This window comes from Micropterus dolomieu, linkage group LG22 (assembly GCF_021292245.1).
Source record: "Micropterus dolomieu isolate WLL.071019.BEF.003 ecotype Adirondacks linkage group LG22, ASM2129224v1, whole genome shotgun sequence".
Lineage (NCBI taxonomy): Eukaryota > Metazoa > Chordata > Actinopteri > Centrarchiformes > Centrarchidae > Micropterus > Micropterus dolomieu.
This window is the reverse complement of record NC_060171.1, coordinates 7,435,735-7,447,840: the sequence shown is the minus strand read 5'-3', so window position 1 is coordinate 7,447,840 and position 12,106 is coordinate 7,435,735. Positions and strand designations below refer to the sequence as shown.

At 39.9% G+C, this 12,106-nt stretch overlaps 1 protein-coding gene across 4 annotated transcripts in view; it reads left to right on the top strand.

Annotated features, from left to right (window-relative positions):
• LOC123961866 (transcription factor SOX-6-like) overlaps nt 1–11,594 on the top strand; it is a 110,203-nt gene extending 98,609 nt beyond the window's left edge. For all 4 annotated transcript variants that reach the window (XM_046037635.1, XM_046037632.1, XM_046037633.1 and 1 more), the window contains exons 13-16: nt 1,282–1,390; nt 2,610–2,780; nt 5,612–5,825; nt 8,547–11,594. In XM_046037635.1, the coding sequence (XP_045893591.1) occupies nt 1,282–1,390; nt 2,610–2,780; nt 5,612–5,825; nt 8,547–8,895 (843 nt within the window). In that variant the 3' untranslated portion in view covers nt 8,896–11,594. The remainder of the gene's footprint in view (nt 1–1,281; nt 1,391–2,609; nt 2,781–5,611; nt 5,826–8,546) is intronic.
• The last annotated feature ends 512 nt before the right edge of the window (nt 11,595–12,106 follow it).

Sequence of the window (12,106 nt, the reverse complement as noted above, 5' to 3'; positions counted from 1 at the left end):
AGCAAAATGTTGTAATGCAGTCATGTTTAGCGTCATTTTAAGAACTGCAGAATTAATCTGCGATAACTTTTAGTGTTAGAGCACCAAACGTTGACTTCTAGATGTCTGAAAGCATCAACACGAGCAATGCCCGCTTTCCCCCAGGCTATTGTTTAGGACTTCAAGCTTAAAAAGAACATTACAGTGGACTTGAGGCTTTCATTTTCCATTCCAGTCCTCTTCCTTTTGCTCTCTCTATCTCTCTGTCTCTCTCTCTTTCTGTCTTTTCTTTAGTCCTTTGTTAGGCGGTTGCTTCCTGCGGTGAGCATGGCACTGCCCAGGCACATGTTCTGTGGTGGGCCTGATTACAGTCCTGCCGTAGTGCTGACATTGGCCCGCGCAGACTCCTCGTCTATAAACACACACACACACACACACACACACACACACACACACACACGTACACATACACGCTGGCCCCTAAGTTCCACCAACTCTGCCAGCGGCTACCGCGGCATGACTTCACCCGGCAACCATTCCTTGCGTCAAACAAAATGCCTCTGTCACCAGAAAAAGGAGGAGAGTTGAGAGGGAAGGTGGAAGGGAGGGAAGGCCGGGGAGAAGAGTGGAGAGGGGAGGAGAGGAGGAATGGAGATGTGCGGTAGCTGTGCGGAGTGTTCTATGTTTTCCACCGCAGTTTGGGAGCGTGGTGGGGTAATTTTAGCTGGAAGGACCCAAGGCAAACTGCTTGTAGAAGTTATTTGTCTCAGAAGTGGAGTGGCAGGCAGAAGGCAGACTGATGGGAGGTTGGGGAAGACCCTGATGATTAGCATAGGGCTATGACTTTTCTATTAGCTTGTCATATAACCACCATCATGACTCATTTCTCTCAGAGTGAAGCTGCATCAAAATAAACTGCCCAGTTTCGGGGGCTGTGCTGGACGATCATCCATGCCAACTCAAGCCAGCAATTAGTTTTATTGTTTTTACCATCAAAGTCATCCCTAGTGAAACATGCCAGGCATACACATTGACTTGATCCAGACATTAAATAATAATAATAATAAAGAGTTGAATAGGAATTGAAAACTTAAAAGCATTAATTTTTTGGCAGCTCGTGTCACATTTCTCATACTTCAGCATTGAAGGTCCAAGGGCAGAGTGTGTATAACTCCTAGAGGCAATTTGTGATTTGTGATATTGGGCAATATAAATAACAATGACTTGACATGCATGATGTCATGCTACATCATATTTGCAGCTTGCTTCAAATAACCCTTCATATTTTTTCTTGTGTTGCAGGAGCGGCTGCACTATGAGACGCTGAGCCAGCACCTGGGGAAGCTCGGGGAGGATGCTGGGAAGATGGTCCATCGAGTCATTGACCTGACAAGACCAGAAGATCTGGATGGTAAGATCTTTTGCTGTTTTTTTGCCTTATTATTCTTCCCTTTCTTCTCATTTTCAAGCACCCTCCTTTTGGTTTGTTGAATTTGTTTAGTTTTGCCTTCTTTTCTGACTATTGCACTCCCCATTTTTGATTTATAATAATTCAGAACTATATGCAGATGCACAAAAGACATGATAGTACGTATAAGGCTAGAAGGATATAAAAGGAAGGAGTTGCTAGGGTTTTGAGAAGCAGAGTCTAGAAGCAGTCACATCCTGTTCAGACTAAATTGATACCAGTGACACTTCTGCCCACCTCTGTGGGCCTCACATATAAGAGGCCCTACTTCTGGGGGTCTTGCATCTCAGAACTCCACAATAAGGAAGAGGAAATCTTCTAGAAAGCCAGAACATGCAGGTACTCAGCAAATACAAATATTTATTGTGCTCTTCAAAAGGCTCTGGTGAAGGACACCCTTAACAGATAAACAATGTGTTCAATGTCAACATTTTACGCTTGTGAATAATTTTACACTGTTATTATTTCGGCCAGTAAATGACAAGAGGATGAATTCCCCTCCTTTTTTCCACAAAGAGTGTTTGTGACACAAGATCCCACCCAGTACAAGTATGCAAACAAAAGCAGGCAAAGACAGGCAACAAGTCTGTTGTAGTTAATGGTCAATGAAGTTTACTGCAAATGAAAAATCTCACATTTTTAATGAATCATAATTAATTGACTTCATGTACTGTGTATTCCATACAGTTAGCAGATACTGTTGCATAAAATACTAAAACCACAACCTTTTCTGAATGTAGTCTAATGACACTGACTTGGTGTTACAGTGTTTTTTTTCTCCCAACCCACCTGTTACTTATAAGGCACCACTGTTTATAGGCAATGAGGAGTTAAGGAGTGCTCATTGTGGTTTAGTTTAGAGTCAGAGGAGTAAACACAAGAGCATAGGCACTGAGATACTATCAGGCGGAAGCAAACTGACTGTGGTGTGTATAGTTCATGTGTGTTTGTGTAAGCATGTTGAGGGCATCCCAGCAAGACCCCCGTCAGACATTTGTTATACGTTTGTTATACATCCTCTCCCAAGAAGGCAAGGGGGCCTTAGGGGTGAAGACACAAACAGGAAGGGCTCATCCTTATCGCTGCAATTGAAGTGTGAAAGTTGAAGATGAATGTGTCAATGACAGACATATAGAGAATGTCATTCCTTTGTATCACACAGGGAATAATATGACAGAGGCACGAGTGTTCAGAGAAGCGCGGGGCAGAAACAGCACGGAGCCCCACATCAAGAGGCCAATGAACGCCTTCATGGTGTGGGCCAAAGACGAACGGAGGAAGATCCTGCAAACCTTCCCTGACATGCACAACTCTAACATCAGTAAGATCCTAGGTGAGATTTTATAGATTCATTTTTGGCAGGAGAGAGAGTTAAATAGTAAACCTAACATTACTTTTCTGCTTCTGGTGGATTTCAACAATGCTTATCTCCTTCTGATAATGTAGTTGGGGTGAATTATTTTTGGTTTATTTTATTTTTATATATTGTATCAGTGTTTGTGTCAAATATTAGAGAAATGAAAAAAATAAAAAATACAAAATACTAATAATACAAAAATTCAGACAATTATCTATATGAATTACCTCTTTGTAGTTACCTAGAAAGATGTGGGCAGCAAATCAGCAGCTTATTTGCATGTGCCCCTATTTTTATCTAGACCTACTCTTAAGCTGATGATACACAGAGCAACTTTTAGAGCAATGTTGCCATCAATGGGCAACCAAGACACAGGGCAACTAATTAGGGCAATGGACAGTTGGCAGTCAGAGGCGCAAATCTATTGCCAGGGAAACACTGCAGGGATGAAAACTGAAGCTGTGACTGTTATCTTGGCTTCAGCAGTTCTTTTTGTTAAGGAAGTTTCAAGTAAAGCACAAAACTCTGGTTAGTTTGCCATAATTATTGCATATATTAATTCAATAACATACATACATTTCATCTTTTTCTTTTTATGTGTCAGCTTTCAAAATGCTAGAAGTTTTTTGGGCTCTACAATGCGACCAATTTAGTCGCATATGCCCCTTAAAATAGATACCTGCGTACTGAAAAAATGATTTACAAGCGCAGTGTGGGAGTAAAGATTACTACAGTAATTCCCCCGCGCCCTGCCCCACCACTATCCGTTCAAAACATAGTTGGACTTACCACCAGCAACACCGGAAAAATCCCGGTGGGCGGGGCGATCTGTGGCCGCTTGAGCACCTCGTTATATAAAACAAGAGGGATCAGCATTTTCAAACACACACATGACAACTTAGCGGCGTAAAAAGACGGCTCCACTGCCATTGAGATGCCGCCACCTTGTTTGATTTTTTTCTTCAATCGCCAAGCCTGTCACGTGATCGTCTGCTAGGATTCTGTTTGGAGGATCTAAAAACTTGCCCATGACAGAAGTGTGTTGCGCATTCTCTGTGGGAAAGTGCCTGATAAATATTGCTCGGCAACATTGCCCAGAAACATTACTCAAAAAGTTGTCCCATGTATAATCAGCTTTACTGGAAGCATTTTCTGAGCTGCTCTTGCCACCACTCATTTACTATAAACTACAGCAATCATTTTCTTTTATATCACCTTTTGGATGGGTTGGGACATAAAATCAGACTGAAAATCAGTTTAAGCCAGTCTTTCTGTGTATTTTGTTGTGAAAATTAGTAAGAAATACAAAAATAATGACAATTATATGTTGTGCATGATGCACACACACACCTCATGAACAAAAAACTATTTGTGGCTACAAAAGTGGTGTTGCCTCCTCCCACTATCTTGTTCAAAGACAGAGAGCATATTTGACAGTTTTTAGGTTAGCATCTTCACTTATTAGGTTACCCTGCCACTATTTTCTACAGTTCACAGGTTTTCTTACCAGCAGGCTGCTGACTATGAGAAGGACTAGTGTGTTTTAAAAACGTGAAACACTTCACACACAGAGCTCCACTGTGTCAGCCAGACTAATGTGATGGATGCGAAAAGTCGCAGTGTTGATACTAACCTCCTCGACACAGATAGCCATTCACATGGTGCTGAGCATAACGGTTGTTCGTGAAATGTTCTTAAGACCTCCACTGTCCACTGCAGGCCCCAGTGAGCTTGAGGGTCGCTGAATATAAATGCTCCTCCTGAGCAACATGAACAAATTGCTTTTTCTTAGGTGGGCCTGTGTTCCTGACTTGGAGCTTTGAATGAGTTATGATAAAGGGGTCTTTTGTGTTTGACAAAATTCTTCCTGCATTTATATGATGTATCATTTGTGCAAAAGTTCACTGAGAGAATCTAAATTTAAGTCAGATATATTTTTTTTTTTAGTTAAATCACTTCATTAAAAGCCATGTTTACAGTCAAATATGAATAATATGATCCTGTTGGCAGGAAGCAGTCAGAAATTATTTCCCAGTAATTTGTCAAGCCACTGTGGCAATATAAGAACAAAAAGCAGAATTTAAAGTGTACTCTCCACTGTGTATGTGTCTAGGACTGCATGTGTACAATGCATGTCTCTCCAACATAATAACACAGCTGGACTTAAGGGAGTGGGTGGCAGGCTTAAAAAACTCCTCTCTGTTTCCTGTGTCACAAAAGTACAAGACTAGTTTGTGATAAACCTTGATAAACAGAGAAGCGAGACAGAGTGTGTATAATCAGTTGTCAGAGTGCTTCGCAGATGTGCTGCGTTCCTGCGGTAATGGCCCTGTCCACTTGTTCAGAAGGTCATTTTACCGGGGAAAATGAGAAGTACACAATGTATCATTCTTCTTGAGCCAAGAAGGAGCAGAGTTTAATCCACTCCTGATTTTAAACAGCCTCGTTGGTGAAAGATTCTATGGTGTCTGTTCACATGACAACGTCTAACCTTAAGAAACCATCAGAAATGCTGGTAATTGTAAATATATTACAGCGCTATATGACTCTTTTGTATGAATTAATCACTGATGCAGGGCTCATTACATTTATTTGATCACAAACTCTGTGCTCAACCAGTATTTTTGAAACAGTTTAGAAAAACATGTAAAAACCTTTTTTGTCACTGCCTAAAATTCTCATTTTTGTTACTCCCTCAAGTCTACAATGTTTTCTCACATACATATTTGTTGTATGACAAAGCTAAGTAAAAGAAAACCAAAAACTTTTATAATAGACAAAAATAAAATCTCATGCATTTGCTTCAGGCTCTCGCTGGAAATCCATGACCAACCAGGAGAAGCAGCCGTACTATGAGGAGCAGGCCCGCTTAAGCAAGATCCATTTGGAGAAATATCCCAACTACAAATACAAGCCACGGCCCAAGAGAACCTGCATCATCGATGGCAAGAAGCTGCGCATTGGAGAGTACAAGCAGATGATGCGGTCACGACGTCAGGAGATGAGGCAGTTCTTTGTAGGGTGAGTACCAGCTTTACTAGAAAAGTTGTCCCTGAACAATACAATTAGCTTTCTATCTAAAGCTCTGTGTTAGGACATTCAAATGGCAGTAATAGTGATTTTAAATATCTTTTTATTGTATTTGTACAATAAATTGTAGGGGTGGAGGTGGTGAAGAGATTCAGCCATTGTTGCCATCCTCAGCTTTTACTCAGTACTGTTCAGGAGCTAGTTTTGTGTTGTTAAGGTCTCAAAGAAGATGTGTAGCTATGTTCAAACTCAAACTGACAGTTTACAATACAGTGACTGCACTCATAGAGCTTGCAATGGAATTATTTATGCTAAAACAACACTTTGTAATAATAAGGTATATTTTCACAGATAGCTTGTCCAACATACTTTTCTCTATCATTACATTAAATACAATGTTAGAAGTTTCTTAGAATGTTTCTTAAGAGGGGTCACTGTGCATTGACACGCAAGCCTTGACTCTGTGTCTCGCTCCAGAAGACTTTGACTAATTTAGTGCTGTGACCTTTCAGTTCCATTGAATCTATATTAAACATTTCGTCCTGCTAGCCACCACAGCTTGAATGTGTATATTACATTGCAATCAGAAGAGACTTCATCTGAGTGAACAAATAATCAATTTACATGTGCACAGAGAATATGGAAAATGTGAATAGCCTTTGACAATTAGACCCCATTGTGACATCATGGTATTTAAAGGGGGTGGTGAATTCGTTAAGTGGTATAGATCCCCTGATTGGAGTCTAGACACTGGTGGTGATGGGATGAAGAAAATGCTGAAGGTCTGAACTTCTGATGAGCTCGTCCTGGGCCTGGATATGATGAACTTGAGGTGAATGGGTTGGAGGAGGGTTACAGTGATTTCACACTGAAGTGACAGCTGACAGCAGCAGATTAAAGTTTGACAGTGAGTGGCTGATGGAGATCGTGTCAAAATCTTTATGGTTTAACTGAAGAGTGAATGCCCATAGAAGCGGGAAGAGAGTGAGTGTATGAGCGAATGAAGCATAAAGATGGTCTTCCTGGTTCAATTTACGCTGAGCGTCATTTGTATTTTAGCAAAGAATGAGCTAGACAAAAGATAAAGCATCACTATGTAAACGCCTAAAGCATTTGTTTATGTTTCATAAAGGAGTTTGGGGGCATTTCATTCAGATATCTCACAAGAAATTGTATTGATTCTTAGCACTATATAAATATAAAGTATTTTGTCTTAATGTGTCTCATTATGAATATAAAAGAAATATTCTTAACTACATCCATTTGATTGATTTGTGAAGTGACCATCAGAGTTTATGGACCATTCATGAAAGATTTCTTCTTGGAACCTCCTGGTTCTATCTGCAAATCCTGTTAAACATTCACTGAAGAGCATTATACTTTTTAGAGTGCAGCGAAGGGAAAAACAGTGGCATTGTCTTAATAGGAACCAGCCATGGATGTGTTTAAAGCCATCACAGTGGCTTGTGTTTGAAATGGATTTACCAGAGGCCACGGCATTGAATAGGAGCGATTTTTAATAGCTTGTCATTTATTAAATTAGGACAATGCTGGGCGCTTGCGGGCAGTGAAATTGGACACAGACAGACATAGTGGAATATGAAATGTAAGCATATGTTTGAAGAGAACGAGAACGAGAGCGAGACGTCACGGGCTGAATGCCACATTTACTGTGTGTGGTCAAGCAAATGCAAAAAAAAAAGAAAAGCTTATGATTCTCCAGGCCTGGACTTTCAATCAAACCTAAACCAAATAGCTACTGGGAGCCAGTACACAACCAGCATTTAATGTGAAAATGAGTCTGTCAGAGCTCGCAGCGGTAATTGTTTCAGGTAACAGAGGAGGGAAAACTGTTAGGTGAGAAAAGTGACAGCAATTTTCCTGCTTAATGTGGCTCATTTCAGGAGCCGGAGGGCCTGTTTGAGTGATGTGTATTTACCCTCATTCCATCTATATCTTAACAATTATTTAACCAATGCTGCTGTGAGCTGGCATGGAGAGCTCCACGTTATGACATGCCTGGCCAGATAAGAAGCTTTGCTGTTTAACTTAAGTGGCCTTAGAATTCATATTTTGTTCAAAGCAGTTGAATTTTGTTTAAAAAAATATGCAACCTGTTTCTTTGTCTTTTTAGCCATGCTCTACAATATCTTACAAAACTATTATGTGGATTACCATGCAATTTTGTACAGACATTCATGGTACAAAGAGGATGAATCCTACAGACTTTAATGAACCCTTGAATTTTCCTCTACTGCCACTATGAGGATGACATTTGTGGTGAAAAGTCTCAACAACTATGGATTACCATGAAATTATGTACGCACATTCGCATCCCTTCAGGATGAATTGTAGCCCCAAATTAATTAGCCCCAAGTACTTTGTGCTTATTATTTAATTAACAACTCTTATCATGCTAACACACTAAACTAAGATGGTCAACATGCAAAACATCATTAGCATTGTTAGTATTGTCAGTGTGAGCTTATTAGCAGGCTGACCTGAGCATTTAGCTCAAAACACAGCTGCTGCTAACATGGCTGACTCTTAGTCTAGTTTAATTTTATTTGTTTTAATGTCTATTCTTTTCTATGAAATTTTATGTATTCATATTTCATGTTATGTTGCATATCAGAGTTGTTTATTGTCTATTAATGAACTTCCGTTTAATATCTTACTTTTTTTACCCTTCTCTTCTTCGTTGTTTCTCAGGCCTCAGCCACCAATTCCTCTCGGCAACAGCCCAGGTGGTGTAGGCGTTTACCCAGGTGCCATAACAATGGCAACGACAGCCACACCATCCCCACACCTGACCTCAGACTGCTCCAGCAACTCAGCCAGCCCAGAACCTACCATCCCTGTCATTCAGAGCACGTACAGAGTGAAGTCTGAGCCTGGCGGCGGCGGAGGCAGCAATGGCAGTGGGGTTGGAGCCTTGGATCTGCCCAGTGACCCCACCAATGGAGACGATGACATGGACATGTATGAGGACTTTGAGGATGAACCCAAGTCAGACTATAGCAGTGACCACGAGACACGGGAGGCTGTCAGTGCCAACTGAGCGTGCTCAGGGTGTAAGTTGTAAAAAGAGAATAAAAAAACTCACTCTATACTCAGAAAAACTTTTTAAAAACAGTTTATTACAGAGACCTTCAGGCAAACTTTCATTGAGCATTGAGCATGGCCAGACAGGATTCAAACTCACTGAACATGCTCAGAAAGTTCTTGGACAGTATCTTGATGCATGTCCACTTGAAGAAGAGAACTGATGGGAAAAATGTGACCCAAGAAAACGGAATAGACATTCAGACATCCAACTCACAATGAACTACACTTTGACAATCTTAACAGGAGCAAATCAGAGTTAGACGAGAAAAGAAAAAATGAGAGAAAGAAGAAATGAGCGACGGACACATTGCTGTGTGGTTTGTAAAGAGCTTGCATGGATTTTGAAGTATCAGGAATTGGTCTTCAACAGCTATTTGGTCTTAAATGTTTAAGGAGTGATTTAGTTTTTATCATTATGTATTTACTTTTTCTTGTTTTTTCTCCTTTTTGTTTGTTGTTCTATAGACTTTTTCTGACAGGTCACTGCCTGTACAAACTCTGGACTGTCGGAACTTGAAATTTAAAAAGTTTTAATATAAATCCTAGCTATTGTAATCTTATAGTCTTACCTTTGTTTCTTATGAATACAGTGCATCTACATCTTTTTTTTCTGACAAACTGCTTACATTACATTACAGTTTTTTTTTTTTAAATATCCCAGCTCAGGTATGATGTGCCAGCTTGTGAATGTGTTTTTTTTTGTTTTGTTTGTTTTCATACAAAAAGAGTGGTAGGACTTTTCAGACTGTCAATGAAATAAAGGGAGAAAAATCCCTTATATCACATTATTATTATTATTATTATTATTATTATTATTATTATTATTAAGTAAGTAATTAAGTACCCAGGCATTGTACAGATTTACTTCAAATGTGCCAAACCTACATTCACATTCATTCGGGATGTTGTAGTCTTAACTTCCAATGCTGCAGAAAAGTCTTATACAATCAGCTTTTTCTATCTGATGAGTTCCTACTCTGTAACTGCTGGCTCCCCTCCTGGCCAATCACAGGAAAAGCTCAGGGAGGATGTTTTCATCACACTCGCTCAGTCACACACACACACACACACACACACACACACACACACACACACACACACTTTGTGTCGCTCTCTGGCAGCCCCTCCAGCTTTGAGCTGTAGTTAAAGAGCAGCATTGAAGGCGTCTGTGCTTCAATTCCACTGCATTGGTGCTTTCATGAACCACGTTGCCCATAGTTCCTTGAGGCCAAACACTTAGCACATTGTGCAGGAAGTGCAGTACGGTGTAACCAAACGCCAACATTTATCATTTGAGTGTGTCCCTTTCAATCTGGCTAAAGGTATAGCATGACATTTTTGGCTTCATTTCTGCTTAGACACTTTAAGAGATAATGAGTCTTAAAAGTGTTCCTATAGCGCTGTTCATTCAGCGTCATAGGAAAGGGGATGAGTAGCCCCAAAATAAGCCTACTGTAGGAAAAGAGTTTCTAATATTCCTGATCCCTTCACTGTATTTTGAATTACGTTTTGAATCGGTACAAAGTGTACAAAATGTTACTATTTTTATTAGTCTGTTAATATTTGTAAATGTCTTCTCAGCATCATGTGGTAAAGATACACCAAACTTGTGTTTTAAAAAAAGAATTTATATAGTTGCAAAAAATGGGTTTAATAGATCTGTTATTTCAAAAAGGGTACCTTTTTCTACATTGCATGTATATTTTGAAGACAAGTAAATTATTAAGAGAAGAATGGAGGAAATGAAAGGTGCATAATTCTCAGTCAGCTTCTCAGTCAACCACCCCAGTCAGAGCACACAAGTTTTTCCACAGTCTGAAGCGAGATGTTCCTCTTTCTTCTTGGTGCGGCCCAGTGGTCAGCACCATGCTGGGTGTGCTCGCTTTTTCCTCTATTTTACTCAGATGTCACATTCTTTCTCTGAAGACATATAATATTTTTCCTTTGTCTCTTTTCACCACATTTTGCAATTTTGAAGACGTTTCCATTTTCAACACCTGTGACCTCGGGTGATTTCTGGGTGCTCTGTTTAGCTGTTTGCTGTTTCACATGTCTTCTGACTCCACATTTCTCTTCATGACCATATATGGCGGTTTTTGCTTGGAAAAGCTTCACATGCTGGAACTGATCATTGGTTTTTGCTTGCATCACAGGATAAAAGCCTCATGCATAGACCTTTCTGTTTTTTTCATACACATCCTAAGCACTGGATATAAATTCTATGTTTTTTTAGTATTAACAAATGTGAAGTTGTTGTTTGATTTTCAACATGATAAATTAGAACAGTCAAAAGTCTCATGTTCGGACTCTATTACAAACCCCGTACATGCTAGGTAAGTAAATTGCCATTTCTTTAGAAGCATTTCATTTATTGAAGCAAGTTATGTTGCCGCAGCTCTAGTGCCGCCTAAAGGGGTCACATCACCTCTGATCTCTTTATAAAGGTAACCTCATGCTTTTGTCAGTTGTGACCTACAGAAGCAGAACATTAAGTTTGCTGGTCACACACATTTTGTGATGAGTATTGTATTTGAAATTCAATTGTGCGTTTTAACATTTCATTGTATTTATTAGCCAGCTTTGGCTCTAAAAAGTGTCAGTACAACTTGGTGAGAAAGACAATCAAAAAAATAAATAAATAAATGAAAAGTACAGACTTGAGATTTTCCTTACAAATCTGTCACTTCATCATTGTGTTGAATATTTTGTAAAACTGTTCATTTGCAGACAAGCACTCATACCTATTGTGTTCTGCATGTGAAACCACTGAGCACAAGTTACAGGTAGTACTGCATTCATTTTTATTTCCATTACTCTAAATAGTGCGCTTACTTTCCAGGGATCTAATAATTTCCAACACAAGGTTTTCTGTTTCCAAAGTTGAGCTATTCCACTTGGTCTTTATATTTTGGTGGCCCACTACAGTAAATGTGGCCTATTGTTCCATTGTGTGTGTGTGTGTGTGTGGGTTGTTGTGTGTGTGTGTGTGTGTGAGGTAACGCAATGCCACACATTCTGACAGTGCTGTGGTGTATACGCCACGGCGCCGGTGCTCACTGCAGCCAATCCCAGAATTTCAGAGAGAGAAACAGAGAGCTCAGCCATATGCAGCCACATCATAAATCTAATTGTAATTCCCAAATCAACTGTAGCGTCACCCTGCG